The sequence below is a fragment of the Hypomesus nipponensis genome, chromosome 9 (assembly GCF_054491055.1).
Source record: "Hypomesus nipponensis isolate SF chromosome 9, ASM5449105v1, whole genome shotgun sequence".
NCBI lineage: Eukaryota > Metazoa > Chordata > Actinopteri > Osmeriformes > Osmeridae > Hypomesus > Hypomesus nipponensis.
In genome coordinates, this window is record NC_140369.1 from 1,279,788 (window position 1) to 1,301,540 (window position 21,753).

General features: G+C 42.2%; 1 protein-coding gene across 3 annotated transcripts; it reads left to right on the forward strand.

Annotated features, from left to right (window-relative positions):
* Positions 1-180: 180 nt before the first annotated feature.
* On the forward strand, positions 181-21,173 carry igfn1.1 (immunoglobulin like and fibronectin type III domain containing 1, tandem duplicate 1). 3 transcript variants are annotated; one of them, XM_084705122.1, is made up of 26 exons: positions 181-331; positions 4,157-4,238; positions 4,951-4,986; positions 5,888-6,007; positions 7,302-7,441; positions 7,576-7,675; positions 7,780-7,821; positions 7,965-8,007; positions 8,186-8,363; positions 8,644-8,757; positions 9,141-9,309; positions 9,472-9,744; positions 9,894-10,430; positions 11,306-11,413; positions 14,610-14,734; positions 15,076-15,217; positions 15,420-15,713; positions 15,921-16,217; positions 16,360-16,539; positions 17,118-17,246; positions 17,400-17,708; positions 17,821-17,906; positions 18,199-18,391; positions 18,602-18,898; positions 20,125-20,451; positions 20,572-21,173. In XM_084705122.1, the coding sequence occupies exons 2-26, from the start codon at positions 4,190-4,192 to the stop codon at positions 20,574-20,576; spliced, it is 4,293 nt and encodes a 1,430-aa protein (XP_084561248.1). In that variant the 5' UTR covers positions 181-331; positions 4,157-4,189; the 3' UTR covers positions 20,577-21,173. The 3 variants fall into 3 exon arrangements, with proteins under 3 accessions (XP_084561248.1, XP_084561250.1, XP_084561249.1); XM_084705124.1 differs by lacking the exon at positions 11,306-11,413; XM_084705123.1 differs by lacking the exon at positions 4,951-4,986.
* Positions 21,174-21,753: the final 580 nt, after the last annotated feature.

Below are 21,753 nucleotides of genomic sequence, written 5' to 3' on the forward strand. Positions count from 1 at the left end.
AACCTGAGGGATCATAAGAACACACATCAAGACGGGAAAAAGAAATTGTTAAGACTCCTTTCTTGACACAGTCTTCATGTGTGCCCCCCCCCCTCTCCCCAACCAACCAACCAAGGGGTCTTTGGACTTGCTCCTCAACCCAAATACAAAGAGAGTCTAAAGTGCTTTTGGCAGTCTCAGCGTCTGGGCAGCAGTGGAGCATAAAGAGGAGCGCGTCGCTGAGGGGATTTATTACCCAGCACACTCTGGAGAGCCCACTCAAATATCTGCACGTATCCCCAGACGTCGTTGGAAGGATCAGGGCTGAGAACCAGGAGGACAGACAGACCAGGTAGGTTCTCTCTTCTCTCACAGGGGTCCCACACAAGACACAGTGACGGTGAACAAGCCATAAACCACATATGCTTTATATCGTGTCGGTATTGATATTCTGTTGTGTGACTGAGGCAAGGTCATAACATTGTGGACATTCCAGGATCCCGTTATTGGGTCTTGGAAGCGTTGTAATTACGTTGCCGTGAACGATTCGTATCAGCTGCTTGAGAGGCCACTGGGTTTATTGTGGTTATTAAAATACGAAGACACAGGTGAAACATTTCATTGGTTCTTCCTGGTTCATCAACAGAAGCCAGGGATCCTAAACATTGCTTTTCTTTTTCTGATCCTAAACTTTTACATGTCCTGCTATTTCATCCACTCGGGTTTCAGAATACCATATTAAGATTGCTCTGGACTTGCATGCGTGGCTTGCATTCAGTACAATTTTAACGGGTTTATGTTACATGGAAGCATAGCTGATTTGGTGGTGGTGGTGTGTATAATCATTTTGGTAAGCAAGCGTGTTCTCAGTTTGAATTTCACGATTTGGAATCTGTGGAGCAGGACACAGTCCTGGGGTCAGAGTCGAGAGGTTGCAGGGTGAAAGCTAACTATAGATGAAGGTGTCAGATCAATATGCAGCCCAAGATTGAGGGGTGAACACAGCGGGTGTGGACTGCTTTCCCAGAAAACGAGTCATCACACGTCCTTCAGGTTGTGTGGGCATTGTGGTTGTTGCTATTGTTGTTTGGGTGAAAACGTTTCATTCTTTGTGTATGTATAGTACTGTATGTGTGTGGGCTGTGTGTGTGAAAAAATAACATAGAAGGCAACAAGAATGCAATGGTTTGAAGTTATGACTTAGAAGCAGATCAGACATACTGCACTAACACGGGTTAGGTCAAAGACAAATAAATACCCACTGTGTAAATAATAAAGAAAACTGATGTCCTTAGCATTGCACTTCATGAGGTAGGTAAAGCACGCTCCCCATTTTTTGGGGAGGCATCGGCACGTCAGCCTCTTAATTGAGAAGAATGGACAAATCCACGAGGCATTTCAACCAGAGGTCTTAGCGCTCGTTTGACACCAAAAGGCCTTGTCATCATGGACGGCTTTGTGTGAGTTATATATCTGAAGTTGCAGCCAGTGTTCCACCCAGTTCACAGCTGTGACCAGGGTAGGTATGACAAATCCCAGTGACAGACATTTGAGAACCACCAGATGCCATTTGAAGATTACACAGCCATTGGCACATTCGTCCATAGCGGTGGATGGTTCAATCTCTCCAACCTGTCTTTGACTATTGTAAGTGTGTGTGTGGGCTGTTTGGCCCTGTGAGAGAACTCTCAGAGTGAATTCAGCACACTGTCAAGCTGGCTGATTGATCATGGAGCTGATCTCCGCACCTCAAACGGATGGTCCTTTGCTGGGTTTCTGGGACACTGTAACTGGACCCTGGAGGTCTTTGTTAGCACTCAGCCTTCTCAAGCCTCTCACACTGAGGAAACTGTGGACGACACTGTAGAGCCAGCCCACCCTCAAAGGGCTTTCACATCTTTTTATATATAAAATGAACATCACAATAAAACACAACATAATTACAAAAGCAGAACATTCATAACAGTATTAATAATGATACCTTCTGAGGATGGGTACCATGGTAGTTCTGCCAGCATGCAGGTGTAAAGAGTGTCAGTTGAGGTGCTGGTATGTTTGCCACATGCTGCCAGCATGTCACAACGTTGTGAAACTTCATGCGTGGCTTGCATGCCCCACCGCGACAGAGAACGGTTCGTTTTCTGCAACACTTATCAGAGAAACAGGTGAGGAACAGCCATTAGGACAGCACACGGCATACAGACAGGCCTCCATCAACAGTCAGTTTACACCCAACATGCAGTGACCTGGACACAGAAGCTGCTCTCTAAATTAAGCAACACTTGTCTGCGAACTGGGAATGTAATGAGGTTATTAGTTGTTCCTTTAAAACTAATGTAATGTGTGTGTGTAAGGGTGTGTGGAGGGGCTAGGTGAGGTTTCCTGTAAAGTCCCTCCTATCCAGACGGCTCCAGTTACAGGTTGTTTTGCTCTCCTGGTCATTCGTTTTCAAACCTCAGCAGGAGTGTGGTCCCCGTCCCGGGTCCTGCCCGGCCTGGTGGTGAGGGATACAGCGGGTCTGCACAGGACTAAAAATAAAGAGCTCTATCCCAGAAGTGATGGTTGTTGGTTGTGGGTTTAACTGCGGGTGGGCCAACTCCAAGGACAAACTAGGCAATCAAACCTGAACAAGTCAAGACGATCTCAAGTATATTCAGTCAAACTCTGAAGTTTTTCAAGGTCCCAAACCTTAATGTAGTAAACTCCCTTGAAGTGAGAAAGTTGTTGGTCTTGGAGTACGTATTACTCAATAAAAAAAAACACTACAGCATCAACACTATACCATCATCTGTATTCACTAGGATATAAGAAAATAAATACTGCAAGTAACAACTACAGTCCTCAGGTGATGGGATGAGCAAATGAGGTCCACATGATATTCAATGTGCAGATTGGTGTGAGAGAGGCAACATGACTACAACATGTTCTTAAGACAACACGGTGGTGTTGTACACCCTTAGCTACACCCTTCCCAGTCTGCAGCTATGAACACTGTGCATTGTCCGGTCGCGAGCTACTGAATATCTTGTGTGTCTTAAAGCGACACAACACAAACATGCACCAAGCCAACACCACGACCAGACAGAGGGACAAGCGCAAACACCACGACCAGACAGAGGGACAAGCGCAAACACCACGACCAGACACAGAGACAAGCGCAAACAGAACTCACCTCAAGTCTTTTCTTTACACCGAGTCTTAAGTTTCTGAAACTCAGTTTGTGAAGTAGTGGATAAGAATCAGCCCCGTCTCCGCCCTGAGTGTTCCTCCAACCAATCAGAAACTGCAGATCAGCCAGGAGGTCACATTTTACGACACAAAGAAAATATAAAACCCATTAGCAGGAGGGCGTGACCTATCACATGTGTCGGGGGGCTAGCACACATGTAGGAGCCCAGCAAGTATCTTATGACCCCTGGGAATCCTAACTTTACAATCACAGTGTAGATTACCTTCACGTGAAAACAAATCCAAATATATATATTCAGATCATTACCCTCATGTGATACATCCAAATCAGTCCAAAGGGAAACCAAATTTACCTTTAGCTTATTGCTGTTATGTGAAAAAATATCTGTATCCAAACGTACCTTGAGTTAATGTACCCTCAGTAACAAGCCTCTGGATGAGATGGTGTGTCAACACTCAACACCACTCGATAACACGCATCCCAGTCCGGAACAGACCTCAACATGTATCTGACTAAATCAACACATTCAGAACCCCCATTACTAGGTAGACATTCAGCTACTGGACACAAGGACACTAATTAGGCTGTGTGGGTAGCAAGACCAGACAGTTGGGTTGTAATTCACAGCATCATTAAGCTTAGTTGCAGTTGAAGCACTGAGGTGAGCAGCTCCTGGCGGTGTGGTGAAGCCATCTTCATTATAATTCAATATAATATGACATAAATAAAGAAATGAAGGTTACGGTGACTGTCTGGTGACATTAACCGTTTACATGTCCTTCAGTATATGAACCAGCATCTCTTAAGGAGTCTATAAGTTCATATATAAGCATATATAAGCAATATATGGTTGAGCGATATTTGATCACAATAACAAAATAAAACAAGGTCAGTGAGTAATTCTTTAGTGTCCTTAAAGTTCAAAAGTTGTTTAATAAACAAGTTATTCTCTCGGTAGCTTACTGATGTCTGTTTCTGCTGTTGCAGATCTGAATCTAGAGAGCTTGAGACCCATCCAGGATGTGGAAGAAGTCGAAGGTCACCGATCAGACTGCCTCCGGGCAGGGGGGTAAGTCCTGTAGCAAACAGCGTGACGCTTTTCTCCTCAGGTCACATTGCAGCCGCCCACGATAGAAGGAATTTGGAAACACCACCATCGATTGACACTGAATCGGAAATGCACGCACACGAGAACATTCACATCAACTTTACAATGAGCAGTACGTCAACACAATGTTTTTGTGCAAAAGAAACGGATCAACACAAGAGGTCGAAGACTGAAGGACAGAATGATCCTTCAGTGATTCAAGAGAATCACAAGTCTATAAACCGAGGACAATAAGCCAGAAGAACACAAATCATCCAGGAACGTCAAGAACATAGAGTCACTGGTGATTTTCAACAGTGAAGGAAAAGGAAAAAGGGTCTCTTTAGATCTGCTTCTGGTGAACATTTTTAAACGAAGAACACTAAACACTTGGTCCGTCTACTGTGGGAACATGAAGACAACAACAAGATCAAGATCAAGACTAAGTGCAGACTCCAGTCTGGTGTAAAAACGTCACAAATCATTGCATTTCTCCAAGTAATCCCATTGAAGTAATCTTCTGAAACCTCTTTGAATGTTGGCTCTACCCAGGTTGTGTGTTATCTCCCCTGTCTGTGTGTTAGATGTGTTTAGTCCACAATCCCCTCAAAGTTCCTCAGACCCTGTGGTAGTTCTGTCAGGATTAACCTTCTCCTGTGCTGTTCCCTCTCCCACTGTCATGCTGCTTACATAGTAGGAGGTGCAGAGGGGGGGCTGACCGAAGAGAAAGGTACAGTATTTCAGAAGAAAGAGAAGCAACATCAGCAACTTAATTGTCCTTGTTACTGTCCATGTTCTCGTCGGTACGTTGGTTGAACCCAAGCATGCTTCATGGTTTCCCTCCTCGCATGTGTCTGTGTTCGGTCCGGTCAGGTCGTACAGTTGGACGGATACACTTGCGACGCCACAACGAATGCGCAGGGTTGTGACGTTGGAAGTGCTTTTTTTGTCCAAACAAAGTACACCCGTTTCTGGAGGGCCCTGACTATAAAACTAGGAAGTGCTCCTTGTTTAATATATTTGTGTTAATTGTTTGTTTTACTATTGTTTCATTGAGTTAGTCCATTTCTTCCAGATGTTAAAGAGATGAGAGACCAGGCCCTCTATGAGCAGGGTGTTACTGTTCAACGCACAACCTGACACCTTATGTTCTCACGTGTTCAGTTGCTCGATTAAGAAACAGAAACACAAATTAGAAATAGTGATTAGACTTTTGGGACTGCGTTATGTACAGTAGGAGGATCTCTAACAGTATGAGTCCTGAAGTGTTGAATCAAAATCGCATAAAATCAAGAAGATACAATGAGTCTTAAATATAATTTAAAAAGTAAGAGTTATTGTTAAATTAAGTCATGCTATATTTATAATTGTGTGGTTTTATTCCAATCTGAAGATGAACAGGTAAAACTTAGAATGCAGCTTTTCTGACTGCATTCTAAGTGGTGCCGTATTTTAAACCAGTGGAATTTAACTAGTATTTTAGTAAAAATATATATTTGACCAGTATCAGGTTAGAATAGTATAACCTCAAAACCAATAGAGAAATCAAATATCGTTAAAAAATCATAATTATGCATGAACAAACATCACTGTACTCTGTGCTGTCTCATTTAGTTTTGTTGTCAAACCAGGAATCAAGAAGCGCTCCAAAGTCCCTGGGGTGATGATCACCCAGTATGTGGAGGAGATCCCAGAGGGGAAGAGCCACCCTGACTTCACCCGCAAGCCCATCGCTCTCACCATCCAGGAGGGTGAGCACAGCACCGCAACCACAGTCTTATCACCACCCCATCTCCACATCAATAAATCAACTAATAATCAAAGAAATTAAACAAATACGCAGCACAGTTCCTATACAACACATCTTCCAGAGAATCCACTTTTTGTTTTTTGTTAGCTCTCTCTGCACGAGTGTCCTACCTCAGAGAGGCGTTACAGTACTGTGCAAAGGTCTCAGGCACATAGAAACACAGAAAAAAAATTCAGTAGGAAAAAATGCATTTAAATTAAAACACAAAGATTTAAGAGACCACAATTCTAAACACTCTACTTTTACACAAATACAGGGGACAAAAAGATATATATATCTGAAACAAATTAATGGAAAAGTCTTGAGTGCCTAAGACTTTTGCACAGTATTGTGTGAGTTTTAAGTTGCTTCAAATGAGAGAGCATGGGCTCCAGTCACACCCCGGGGTAGCACACCTGCTGAGGGCAGAGCTTATAGACAATGGAGGAAATGGCAGACAGACAGGCTGTGGAAGAAAAGGCAGACAGACAGGCTGTGGAGGAAAAGGCAGACAGACAGGCTGTGGAGGAAAAGGTAGACAGACAAGCTGTAGAGGAAAAGGCAGACAGACAGGCTGTAGAGGAAAAGGCAGACAGGCTGTAGAGGAAAAGGCAGACAGGCTGTAGAGGAAAAGGCAGACAGACAGGCTGGCTTCACGCCCCTGCCAGGTGATTGATGCCTTTTCAAGTTCCCGGCTCTGGCCCCTGAGCTGTACACGTGACAGGTGGCCTGAAGGATGGGAAATGTAAACCTTCCAGATGGCTCAGATCGCCTTCCACATATGTCATGGATGTTAAGAGCAGGACTACATAATTTACGATTATGAAGACCGACCACACCACGCCCATGTGCCTTCCAGGTCCTTATATGAACCAAGGAAAAAAATAACTTCCTTGCAATGGGAAGAAACTAGTTCTTAGATTAGATTAAGTGTTCTTTTCACGTGCGCTAGCTCCTGCGCTGCCAAAGTAAAGCAGGCCAACTTTGATGCCCTCCTGAAAGTCACAGTCTTGTCAAAAAGAATGCCACAGGTAGGCTTTCTTTATGACAGTTTTGGAGCACAATGACATGCTGAGGAATATGTAAAGGATGAGACTCAATCATACAGTTGTATTATATATAAACACCACAAACAGTCTTGCCCTGGTTCTGATGTTCTAATGTACTATATACTATTAAACCTGACACGTCAAGTAACACAGAACGTCTTGTTCTCCACGCATTGCATACAAGCACAATCTTTCCTCCCACTCCAGGTAAATTAGCTATCTTCAAAGCTATCGTGATCGGGGACCCTCAACCAGTGGTGACATGGAGCAGAGCTAGTGGAGAAATCACAGACAAGGAGAAGTTCCAGAACAAATATGACGATGTGTCCCATGAACACACGCTTGAGGTAAACACAGATCACAGGAAGACACAAGGATGAGGGACCCTGATTGGACGGACTAGGGAGGAAGATTTGAATCAATATGAGCTGTTCAGTGCGGGACTAATGGATGTGTATTCTGCTGCTTGTTGTGTGTGTAGATCCCTGATGTCTCTTCAGACGAAGCAGATACATATAAATGCTTTGCTACGAATGAATATGGAAAAGCTGTTTGTACCGTCGTCTTGAATATTATTGAAGGTGGGTTCGAATGAGTGAAGCAACATTTTTAATCCGAGCGAGATGAAGAAATGAATCAAATAGTTTTACACTGAAACTGATACATGGTTAACCTTTTTTTGCAGTTGGATTCAAAAAAAAGAAGGAAATGAAAAAGTCAGAAGAAGGTATTGTGTTTGTCCAAAACAAGACAACATTTTTCTTCTGCCAGGACGTTTATATCAATATAAATATGTTCTTAATGAACCTGTGTGGTAAAAACTTTAAAGAGAAACCAACATTTATTCAGCTTGATGTTACTTTCCACCAGCTTCTGTGGAGCCTTTACAGTTCAAGAAAATGTTGAAGAAACGGTAGGAACCACTAGTCATTCAGAAGTGAATAACATAGAAGTCATTTATCTGTCACTGTGACACAGAGTACTCCACAAAGTGCTGTCTCAGCCACTAAATGGAAAATGTATTCCAGTGGTGCCATTACAATCACTGGCAAGGCGGGCACATTGTCATCAGGTGTGTTTACAACCTGCAGGGATGGAAGTCGTGAGGAGAAACCGATGGAGACAGACGAGAAGGTCTGGGAGATTCTGCTCAGCGCAGACAAGAAGGACTACGAGAGCATCTGCATTGAATACGGCATCACTGACTTCCGTGGCATGTTGAAGAGACTGAAGGAGATGAAAAAAGAGAGAGAGGAGGAGATAGCGCAGGTAGGATGCAGACAAACCTTTTTAGGGTATCGAATTTGCCTGGAAATGAGTGCGTGGAAAGTTCTGATGAAGTCAATTGGGAACTCTTTCTATAGTTGTATAGTGTAGAACTCTTTCTATAGTTGTATAGTGTAATTAAATGTTTGGTTTTCACTATACAAAAATCACACCTGGATAAGTGATTAGTGTACAGCCCAATGTAAATCTTCTTACTTTTTGAAATGTTATGCAGGTGTTTTATTGCATTTATGTATGTGTACCTTATTTTATTCCTCCCAAGTTTGTTGAAAAGATCGGTAAGCTGAAACCCATTACAGTCTCGGCTGAAGATTCTGCATCCTTTGAGATCGACATGGACCTGAAGGATCCAAGCAGCAGGATCTTTCTTTACAAAGTGAGGAGACACAAACTGACCCCGTCAAACCCGCCATGTAACCCTGATCTCAACCCCCCTACTCACAAAACACTGATCATATGCTGTCTTCGAGATTATCTTTGTACAGGTTAATTTTGACAGCTAAATGTGTCATGACCAAGCACAACAAAATGTATCTGATCATGTTAGTCTCTGTCCCACAGACTGAGACAGATGGCTGAGCGGTTAGGGAATCAGGCTAGTAATCTGAAGGTTGCCAGTTTGATTCCCGGCTGTGCCAAATGACGTTGTGTCCTTGGGCGAGGCACTTCACCCGACTTGCCTCGGGGGGAATGTCCCTGTACTTACTGTAAGTCGCTCTGGATAAGAGCGTCTGCTAAAATGACTAAATGTCCCTTTAGGACGGTGTCATGGTTCCTTACACCAAAGAACTGGATCTGGAGCAGAAACACAACTTGAAACAAGTTGGCAAGAAATACATCTTTACAATCAAGAATCTGGACCCGGCGGATGCAGGTCTTTACCAGGTGGACGTGGAGGGAGTCCCTGTCTTCTCTACTGACTTCAAAAGTGAGGACCATTGAGGGTTTGACCAAGTCAAAGTCAACAATACTGTGTTGTGTGCATGTGTGTGTGGAGTAACGTTTAAGGAAGATGGTACTTCTAATTACAATGAATTAACTAGAGTTGAGCTAATACATCTGTATTTTCCCACACTCATCCACTTTTCAGTTCCCCCTGTTGAGTTTGCTGTCAAAATACAGGAAGTGAAGGCGGAGGAGAGGCAAGACGCTCTCTTCCAGTGCGTTTTGACCGTACCGTTGAACGAGATTACGTGGATGGGGAAAAACAGCCCTCTGCAGAACGATGAGAAGTTTGAAATCACTGTTTCTGAGGACAAGCTGATTCACAAACTGCTGGTGAAGGATTGCTTGCCTTTGGACTCTGGTATCTATGCAGCTGTGGCAGGCATCAAGTCGTGCAATGCCTGGCTTATTGTTGAAGGTAAGTGAGGGGGAAAATAAGATGATGGAGCACTCCTTCATCTTCCTTTGAATGTGGCCTTAGTAAAATATTTATACTTTCTATTCAAAATACCAAAGCCTATTTGTGCGAAACTGCTTTAATTTCACAATTCTCCTCCCACGCCTCAGCCGACAAAAACCCTGAAACGAAAGGCAAAAAAAAGGAACGCAAAACGACGATGGCTGGAGCGAGTGACCTGGATCTGGAGAAGATTGCCCAGGAGCAACAGGAAAAGTACAAGAAGGACATGGAGGCAGCCATGCTGGCAGCTAAGAAGGCCCAGGCCGACAGGGAGGCAGCTGAGGCAGCTGCCAACGCGGAGGCAGAGGCAGCCAGAGCTGCTGCTAAAGCTGCTAGAGATGCAGCCAAGGCTGGGGCCGGGGACGGGGCCGGGGCTGGTGCTGCCTCTGCTGACGCGGCACCAAAGAAGAAGAAAACGACCAAGAAGATGGTGAAGAAGATGGTGGCTCCAGCCGCAGATGGAAGTGCAGGTGCAGGTGCAGATGGAGCAGCTGAGGGCGGAGCTGCAGGGCAGGCTGGAGCTGATGGGATGGTGGAAGTAGAGGTGGAGGTGGAGGTAGAGGAAGACGACGAGGAAGAGGAAGTGGTCGTGGGGAAAAAGAAGCGCGTGAGGGACGGTCCTCTCATCCCTGACACCGTCGTAGGTAAGAAATGTGTTTGGTAAAGAAGTTGTTTACATTATCATTTATCTAGTAGTAATTAAAATATTGAGGTTTTAAATCCTTTTTTCCATTTTTGGCTTGGGTTCATATCTAAGTTAACATCCGTAACACAACCTAAAATGATGGGAAACTAGTTTAATTAGTAGACTAATTAGTACCCAAACTGTTGATTTTTCAATTCACACAAGACTTGGAACAAAACAGAAAATACAATACTTTATCTGCAATATTCATTACTCATCTGAGTCAGTGAATACTGCATTTAAGCTACCGTCAAACACATATGTTACTGTTGCTTCACTGATATTGTTCCAAATGTTGTGATATATTGTCATCTAGTAATTACACTTAATACTAGCTGATTAAGTCCTTAATGTGTGTCCATTATACCGTTCTGCTTCCAGTCTGTCAGTGTACAGCCACCAAAACGGTCATTGTTTTCTTGCTTTTAACAGTCTGCAACCTTTGTCGGTGTTGTTTCCTACATCATTGTCAATGCCTTTTTTTGTTCCCTTAAAACTCAATGATCCAAACACATGCTGATCTGTAGCCCAACCTGAAGTTGAGGAATCTTCCCCAGTAGCTCACCACTTGTGTGTCGGTTATCTCATCATGCCCCTCTGAGGCGTGATGAGATCCAATGCTACGGGTCTTGTTCAGCAATTCCAGATTGGGCGTTGCACTAAGACAAATGAGGCCACAAAATTCCTCCATACACATAAATCACAGCCTTTGACACCCTTTGAACCCTCTATAAACTCACATTTATCTTTGGCTCATTCAAGTGAATGAGAATACAGAAGGTGAAAACGACTGCTTTTTGTCTGATATCAATATGATATGAATATCACCAATAGGAGAATCTAATTATGATGATGACGAAACATCCGAGGATGTAAATGAGAAAAAGGGGAAATCTTCACGTCGTAAAAAGGAGGGTCCACTGCTAAAGGAAGAGACAGTTGGTAAGAGAACGCAAATGTTTCCTTGGATGAACGTGCATGGTCAAAAAAGAGAGAAAAAAGGTTTGTTATCTTTCAAAGTCATTTGACAAGAAATGACTTTGGGCAAAAACCCAAAAGATACTGATCAAAGTAATATTTTGTGCACTTTTTTGGAAGCAGTGTCCTCCTTATTCGAACTAAAACTGCACTTAAGAAATATTTACATGATGTCATCCCAGCCCCTTAAAAATTGAGTTAACCACTCCCGTTGAATTCACACATATAGTATGCAGGCCTACATATCGTTTTTGGTTTGTGATTAGATTAACTGTCAATTGGACTAAAAGAATAGTATAACTTGACATATTAATATACAATAACAAAATAATGTGTACATAGTTAAAGCCATTTTAGAAAATCTTAACGTAATGTACAGTACGTAGCATGTACATAACATGACAGCCACTCTTTGAAATACAAATATGGTTTTGTATTTGTGTTTTGTATGGAGCGTGTGTGTGCCTTCATGTGTGTCAACAGACTTCACGTGATCTTGCCTTGTTTTCACACGTGTGTGCCTTCATGTGTGTCAATAGACTTCACGTGATCATGCCTTGTGTTTTCACACGTGTGAATGTTTGTTAAAAGAGGGGAGTTACCACAACTATGGTTATAGGTATTGGCTAGCAAACTTATTCAAGTATGTGAAAACTTTGTGCTGGAAGAACCTCGATGATGAAGGGCTTGAGGTGGTAATTAGTGTGTACTTTACTTTCACAGACTCTAGCTCACTACGTATTGTTTAGTTTTTAATTACACGTAAGCTATCAACTGTAAATCTTCACAATACTTGAGTTGGTTACAGCTTGACAATCCCTTAACCACCCCTTTTGTGTTCAAACTGTTGTTTGTGAAATCCTTGATTTCTCTTGTTCCTGTTGCCATCGCAGGTGTTGGTACTGTCACCAACATTGTCTAGCGTTTTAATGACTGTCCTTTGAAAGGCTTATCCAACATTCATCAATAAGGTTTTGATGTTTGATAACCGATGGTTCTTATGAAAACCATCACTAGGAAAAACAAATACAGAAGAAAACCCCACAAATTCAAGCGCGTGTATCAGAAAAAGAGAACAGGGTGTTGGTTTGGCTGGACCAGCAGGCAGCGTTATGTCAGCAGAGCCAACAGCTGAGGCAGCGGGAGCTGGCAAGCGTTCAGGCCGAACAAGGCAAGGCCCTTTGCTCCCGGACAAGCTTGGTGGTAAGATAATGGATACTGCATCGACTGCTGCATGGGATGCACGGCCAAGGAGAAAAGTCATTTGATGAAAGAAATGGCTTTTTCCAGTGGTTTGGGGGGGAGAGAGAGTGGGGGGAAGGGCTTGTGATCATGTGATCACTTTACAGAATGTTTAATTTAAGCCCAAAGTAGCTCACCTTTTTGTTAACTTTTAGGTATCTTGACTAGGTAGGTACGTTATCTTAACTCTATACTAACTAACAAGAGCCATATCCTCTAATGACATTATTCATAATTTTAGAGCCCAAATGTTAGATACTCCAAATGCTAGATTCACTTTTAAAGAGTGAAAGATTAAGTGAATATTAGGTGTTAAAACTTTGTATACAACTTCGTAGGAAGCTCCAGAACTTGTACAGTACTGTGCAAAAGTCTTAGGCACCTAAGAATAATAAAAAAATAAACGTTGATCATTTTTTGGTTTAGGCCTTTAATTTCATTATGTCTTAAAATATATTTTCGTAACTTTTTAGTATATATATTTTTTGTGCCCAAGACTTTTGCACAGTACTGTATGTCCTGTAAGTCACTGATCAGCTCCAGCAGGTTAAGGATCTAATAACAGGTAGAAGTGTCTTTTGTTGCTCCTTGTTGTTTACTAAACGTCTGTTTGTGTGCATTTGTGATCTTGTTTGTCTTGTCAACCCGCTTACATGTAAATCTATCGTATTCAATGTAAGGATCAACTGCCAGTGCTTATGGAACTATTTGGAAGACACGCGAAGAGGGAAAACGTCCTGCTTTGTCAAAAACAAATGTAAAAATGTAATAAATAAAAGCTGAATCATGGTGACATCTTGACGCAATTTGAAGGGAAGACCAAGTCAGAGTCTTACAAGTCACATGCCTCCAGTCCCAGTCCACAGGAACGAAGAAATCAAGTCAAGTTTTTCGAGTCCTCAAGTTACTTTGACACAAAATGTATATTTTCTCTGAACAAGTCAAGTCAAAGTTAAGCCTTTTGGAACTGCTACTTTAGTCAAATCAGATGTCTTGTTTTTTTCCCCAGGCAAGTCATTTTACAGACCACTTCTCTGAGGAAGATCTTAGGCTGCGATGAAACGTGACCCTTTCCCTCTGTTGTCAGGGTGCAACACCTCACAAACCTTTGGTCTCACACAACCTTTCAACATCGATTTGCTTACAGAATCTTGAGAAACACTGGAGAATGACAGTTTGGTGGTCGAAATTGGTAAAAATAGAATAATAAATAAAGAAGTCACATTCTTCAAAGAAGTGAAGGTTAGAAATAACTAACTGAGCATCAACCTTTGCAGGATGGAAATAGAAACATTTGGACAGGTAAACTTTGAAGATGTAACCTACTGGTCATTGGAAATGTGGGATATGTCACATTTGCCGGCTTTTAGACCACCTGGTGACGACACCAAAATCATCAGGACTTTCAGTTACTGAAGATATGTTCTGTACAGCTATTATTGTCATCCAAAGACATTGTCCAAGTGACAGAAACGGCTACCACCAGAAAGGCTATTAGACAACAAAAAAAACGGAATAACTCTTTATACCCAAACCAAAACATGGACTGACAACGGGGAAAATGATTTGTCAACACCGAAGTCTTCTGCAGATTATTATTTTTTGCTTCAGCCTCTATTACTCACACAATGCCTTTCTAACAGTTTTCACATTTGAGCATGTATTTAAGGTTTTTTTTTCCTAAATACATCAACCACATGTCTGAGTGGCCAAAACGAAGGTAAGTTAGCGTAAACATTTACAAGCATGCATCGTATGCCTTGCATACATGCATGCATGGACTGGGTGGAAAATATATATTTTTATGTTAATTTACAACTCAAGTCTCCAGCAAATATTTGAATACCTTAAATACTGCGTTCATCACTGACGTCCCAACGAAGTGGACCTGATAATGTGTGTCTTGTGAACCTCCTAGACCCTGGAGTCCACTTCCACAGTGGTCTGGCAGACTGCAGCGCCAATGTGGGTGAGGAGGCAGAGCTGGTGTGCAAGCTGAGCAGTGAGGACTGCGAGGGGGTCTGGTACAAGGACGGAGAAGAGGTGAGGATGACAACCTCACTGGGTAACACTGGCAAATTCCATCGGTATACGATACATACTCGATAAACTATGAACAAACAGTACATCAAATCAGAGGTACTTTCAGCTTATCCTATCCTTAAATAGTTGTTAAATAGCAGAAGAGTGGTCGTAGAAATTGTACTGCTTCTTGATGGTGTGAGCATCTATAAATGGTCTACAGGTAACTCAAAATAGAGTTACTTATAACATGTTTACTTCTACCAACTTCCCAGTTCTGTTTACACTGTCTTGATGCATGTTAAAATACCAGACTTGAATGTGCTTGTGTCATGTGGTTATGTATGCTGTTTATGTCGTAGATCAAATCGTCGGATGGCATTACCATTTCCAAAGATGGAACCTACCATAAGCTGAAAATTCATAAAGTGACCGAGGAATATGCAGGGACATACCGTTTTGAGGCAGACGGAAGGAAGACTGAATCAACGATTGTTGTTGAAGGTCACAACCTCTGTTTAAATTTGCATACAATCCACATATATTACATAAAACCAATTTAACTGGACGTATCAAAAATGTACTGTAATGTACGTTTTCATCCTTCAGTGTAATGTTACCAATTTCTCACTTTCCACTGCTGTGGTTTCAGTTGTCTCATGGTAAAACATGTAGTAACTTAGTTAAGTTATGTTTCTCTTCATAGACCCACCTAGATTTGACTCTGAAGGACTGAAGGAATTTGTAGCTCCAATCACTGTCAAAAAGGGTCAAAAAGCTACTTTTAAGATGCCTTATGGGGGCCGCGAACCAGTTAAGATCCAGTGGTACCTGGAGGGCGAGGAGCTTTCGGATGAGTCAAACATCAAGATTGAGCACACCGAAGGCCAGAGCCGTCTGCTTCTCAACAAGCTGCAGCGCAAAGACAGTGGAGAAGTCAAGATCAAAATCAAGAATGAATTTGGCACCACAGAAGCTGTCACCCAGCTCATTATACTTGGTGAGTTGTATTCACAGGAAAATGATATTCTCGGGGTAAGGTTAGTATTATTCCCAAGAAAAATGTACTATAATTCGCAGGGAAAAGAGAAGCCCTGTTCTTTTATGTTGGTTTATTGTACTGATCCGTTTCCAATGTTCATTGTCAGCCTAAGACTTGGACCTTTGCACAGTACAGTTTATAGTGATTCAAATGTATTTCCTCAAGACAAGCCCACACCTCCAATGGGTCCTCTGGAGATCATTGAGGCGTCTCAGAACTGCATCGACATCAAGTGGAGAGGACCGAAGGACGCCGGTGGCTGTAAGATTGACAACTACATTATGGAGCGCCAACAAGTCGGACGCAACACCTGGAAGAAGCTGGGGCCGATAGGCGCAGATGCCCACTACAAGGACAGCGACGTGGACCACGGCCGGAGGTACTGCTATCGCATCAGAGTCGAAACCGAGATGGGCACCAGCGAGTTAATGGAGACAGAGGACGTTCAGGCGGGCACGAAAGGTAAAACGCAAAGACTTGAAGGGTTCAGGTTGGTTTAGGTGCTCTTCTCGTAGAGAAGCCCTCTGTAACGCTGCTTTAAGGGGAAAAGGGAAATAGAAGTAAAACTATTTTTAAAAAACCTCTCAACTCTCTGTGTTGTCAGCCTACCCCGGACCCCCTTCTGTTCCCAAAGTGGTCAGTGCCTTCAAGGACTGCATCAACCTGGCCTGGTCTCCTCCCTCCAACACTGGAGGTACCAACATCCTGGGGTACAACCTGGAGAAACGCAAGAAGGGCAGCAATCTGTGGGGGCCTGTCAACCCACCAGACGAGCCTATCAAAGGTTATTAACAATATCAATACTCCTCAGATCAGAATTAAAATCAGAATCAGAAAGGGATTTATTCGCCATGAAAGTTTGCACAGACAAGGAATTTGCTTTGGCAGGAAGGTGCATACAGTAAACATATAGGAATCTTAAATTTAATTTAAATATGTGGTCTAACTATACTAAGGATACATAAACTAGCAATACTAAGTGGAATACAATTAAAATATACAATAAAGTAAAATATAAGTTGCCAATTTACAATATAAAATACAATATAAAATACAAATACTACAGGAGTAGAATGTAGTGCAAAAAGTAAATAGTTTTTAAGACCTTCAGTCAGTGTGAGCTCTTGGCCTTGTTGAGGAGGCCGACAGCGGAAGGGAAGAAACTGTTTGTGTGGCCTGAGGTTTTGGTCCAGCTTTCTGCCGGAGGGAGGGACTGAAACAGGGAGTGTCCAGGGTGGGAGCAGTCCCACTCCTGTATCTACCCTGCAACTCTATATACTTGCATACACACTAGTGGGACTGTTATATATATTTTTTTTTACAATTGTTGCAAGTTGGTCCTTTCCCCCTGTCTGTTTACAGGGAAGACCTTTGGTGTGAAAGACGTGATTGAGGGCATGGAGTACGAGTTCCGTGTGTCAGCCATCAACAATTCAGGAGCGGGTGAATTCAGCACCCCATCAGAGTTTGTTTTCGCCAGGGACCCCAAAAGTAAGTTGCAGTCATTGGTATACCAAACAATTTTGTTTTACAGTTTTATCATCTTACTGTTATCAAATCAACTGACTTCGTATAACTCTCTGTAAGGAGTGTCTTCAAAACAAAGATGCCAACTACCAATGCCTGTGATATGCATCGTTACAGAGCCCCCCGGTAAAGTGATCGACCTGAAAGTGACAGACTCCACCTACACCACCTTGTGTCTCTCCTGGACGAAGCCCAAGGACATCGAAGGGGTGGAGGACGAGGCCAAGGGCTACTTTGTGGAGATCAGACCAGCAGAGAACCCTGAATGGGATCGCTGTAACTCCAACGCCATCACCATGACGTCCTTCACAGTGAAGGGCCTGAAGTCCATGGCCATGTACTGGGTGAGGGTGATCGCCACCAACGATGGAGGGGAAGGGCAACCCCAGGAACTGGACAACTACATCCTGGCCATGCCTCCTCCTGGTGAGTCCTCACGCCCTGCTGCGTCTCGTATGATCACTCTGAGAGAAGGAAACATGAATACTGTGTGCCGAGTCTCTGCCCTAAAATCTTGTTTTGCATTTTACAAATCCAGTCAGGCCAAGGTTTACTGACGCCAAAATCAAGAGCTTCATGGTGGTGAGAGCTGGGAATTCAGCTCGCTTCAACATCAACTTTGAGGTAAGGTTTGACCGCTTCGTGCTTTTGAGCCAGTCTGTCAGAGCCGCGTAGGTGTTAAAACACATGGAAATAAGAATTCACTCTTTTCCCGTTAATTTACCACACATGCAGAAAAACGTCTTGACTGCGGGTATCGTTTTCATTTCAGCACATTGCGCAGATTCTTCAGGGATTAGTATAGCTCAGTGGTTAGAGCGTTTGACTGCAGATAAAGAGGTTGCAGGTTAAAACACCTTTGGATAACTTTGGATAAAAATGTAAGCTATATAGATAAATGAACTAATCTCCACAGGCTTCTCCTTGGCCTGAGGTCAACTGGCTGAAGGACAGTGGTCCAGTCTCCAAGCGGGTGACTATCAGCAACGCTGAAGGTGCTTCTCAGCTGCTAATCCCCTCCGCTGAGCGCTGCGACACAGGAATCTACACCATCATGGTCAAGAACATTGTCGGCCAAGAGACCTTCAGCATTGAGATCAGAGTCACAGGTAGGATCAACGGAATGTTAGGAGCTGTACTTTCTGCATGCACATTGCTGGAAGTTGCTTTGAATTTGTTATTTTTTATAGCCGGTCATTCAGTAAACAATGTAACAATTATTCTGGTCATTCAGTAAACAAAGTAACAATTATTCAAACATCCGTTCGTCCACAGTAATATCTGACAATTGGTTTGAACGTGTTTGTGACGGTTTGCAGATGAGCCGAAGCCTCCAGGCCCGGTGGAGGTTGAGGAGAACGTCCCTGGAACCGTGACCGTGTCCTGGACTCCCTCCCCAGACGAGAAGAGAGACGACAGACTGCACTACATGGTGTCCAAGAGAGACTCCAACAAGAGGCAGTGGAACACGGTGGCAGACCACATCTTCAACAACAAGTTCACTGCCTGCAACATCATGCCGGGCAGAGACTACCAGTTCCGTGTTTACGCCAAGAACGACATGGGTTCTTCCAAACCCTCAGAGTCACCTAAGTGGTCAATCACGGGCAAAAAAGGTTTGTTGAATAGTACAGATCTCTTTCATTCTTAAATTCCTGTAAATCTAAATATCCCCTCACCTGTAACGCTCATGTTTGTAGTGATTATACTGTGTATGTACCGTACCAGTCAAATTTGATGGGAAAATGTGTGCAAACCTTAGACTGGTACTGTATATTAGGGCTGTCCCCACTCAGTCGACTAGTCAATTTTCTGGTCGATATGCTCTTGGTCGATTAAGATTTTTTTTAGTCGAGCTGCCGTATGGCAGTGTGTGATCTGATTCCCGCTTGTGTCATCATTGCTGAATTAACTAAATGTTCTTCAGAAATTGTAGATTATATTATTTAAGACAAATAAAGCAACTCTAAAAATATATAATTTAAAAGAAAAGGTGTTACTATTTACCCTTTCGTTAATCTGCACTTTGTTTTGGTTTGGTATTTTGCACACGGCATGAGCACAATTGGCTGCAGAACTACAAACTCTGCCATAGCCTAATTTGTCGGTGTTATTAGTCAAAATGGCAAAGAAATATGTGGTATGGAAGCATTTCATTAAAGTACATTTACATTAACAAAGTACTGGGTGACTCAAAAAACGTTGAATGCAAACTCTGCCAACAACGGTTTATTTTGCATAGTTTGACATCGAATATGATGCAGCCTACCACCTGAAAAATGTAAGTTGGCCAAGCCCTACTTCGCTCATGCTAACGCGCTGGGTTGAAAAATTAATATGCTTATTATAAGATCCAAATCGAATGACTATTATCTTCTCTGGCCAAGACAAAATCTTTCTCTGTTGCACCGTTCCACACTCAGCTTCTACGTAAGTTCGCATTCTGCAAGTTCAGGCAGTGATAAGCGCGCTCTGATGATTTGCATGTTAAACAAACAATATTTTTAATTTGTAGTACATTGTAGGAGATATTAAATACCATCGGCATTCGATTACAACAGGACTGGTGATACTTACTATTAATACGCTAATAGCGGCTGAATCTGCAATGTCCAGCAGACATTGAGTCAGATTGTGAAAATGTTTGTAAGTTTTTTTTTGTGTGAAAAAAAAGCGTTTCAAATTTCGATTCGTCGATTTTCAGACGTTTTAGTTGAGTCTTGGTCGACCAAAGAAAATCTTAGTTGGGGACAGCTCTACTGTATACCTATATAAAGTTAAAACGTCACATTAAAGTACTCACTCATTTATTTAAACCTGCTTTTAAATGTATTGTTTCCAGAAAAGTTTTTGCTGAACATGCCCGAGTCCAAGACTTGCAATCTGGAGCGACCTCCAAAGTTTCTTGTCCCACTTAAAAAGCACACGGCTCCTGAGGGCTACGAGTGCTACATGAGCTGTGCTGTGAGAGGGGACCCCACGCCCCACGTCACATGGTACAGGAACAACATCAGCCTCAACACCAACACCAACTACTACATCTCCAACACCTGTGGGGTTTGTTCCATGCTCATCCTGAGGGTCGGACCCAAGGACACCGGAGAATACAAGATCATCGCTGAGAACCCTCTGGGAAGGGCAGAGTGCGCCACTAAACTCACAGTGAAAGGTACGTGTTAAAACTCAACGTTTTAGAAATCATACTGCAACATTTATATCGGCTAGTGCTAAGGAATTAACAAGTGTCAGTAATATATTGTTTTTTTTCCTTTCTGTTCTTGTTTTTCAGACTGAATCAACAACAGGGACGGGAGCAGCCTCTTAGGGTTCTATTAGCATCAGCAGCTTTGAAGAATTCCTTTTCTCCTGTCTTGTTTGTTTTGGCTGATAGCAGGGATTGTATTTTAAGTGCTGTATCAACATAGGAAAGCTGCATTGTTGGCATTTTGAATTATGCATGTTCACTGCTTCTTGTTTTTAGTGGCCCTTAAGCAATTTGAAAAACAGTCACATTTAAACTAAACTGAGTGGTCAGATGGGGATAAATGCTCACAGGATAAATTGGCAGATGTGTGGTAGTGATTCACTAACTGCAAAGATACTATATCATTAAATGATAAGATTGATAGATGATAGAATGGGTTTTGTATGGAGTTTATTCTTCTCTTAAGAATTTAGTTTTGTTGTATAGGGTTTTATTATTGGTTGTTTTGATTTATTTGGCTTTTGTTCTTCAATTTTGAATTTACAATGTTGCAACATCAGCTATGAACTCAAACTAGAAAATGTGAACAAAAACATATGAGAATGTGAATGCGCTGTAATGTAGATATATTTATATGATGCTGACTACTGTGAGGGAGCTTGTTGTAAATAAATATTTCAAGCTCATATTTGAATCTCCAAGTCAGTTCATAAACAAACATTAAGCACAAATGAACAATCTTGAGTTGAACTACACACAACACTTGGAGTGAAATGGTGGTATAATATTACCTAAATAATTGCTTTGATGTATATTTAATAGGTAATGTGTACTGTAATTACATTTCATCAAGGTCATTTACGTTCAAAATTTGACTCCTCGTACAACTTGTGAACTATTTTGTGACATAAACCTTTATGTGAGCTGTATTCAGGTGATTTATGTCCTCTCTCCTTGTGTTACCTCTCAGGACATATTTCTTCGGGTTGGACGTTAGTCCAAGATTAGAGCCACTTAAGAGCAGAAGGAGCTTCACAGGGTCAGGAAAATTAAAGTTTTCAGTTTCACTAAACAACATAATACTTTGTAATGACGCAAAACACACAATTTGAATCACAATAATCCTATCAACCTGTGGACTTTTCTGCATATATTTTTCTGCATTCAAATGTTTTCCAGTTTGACAGATAACAATGTAGCAAATCATTAAACTCATTTACAACCATAATCAAAGAAGAACGTAAAATGCACAAATCAAAAAATAAA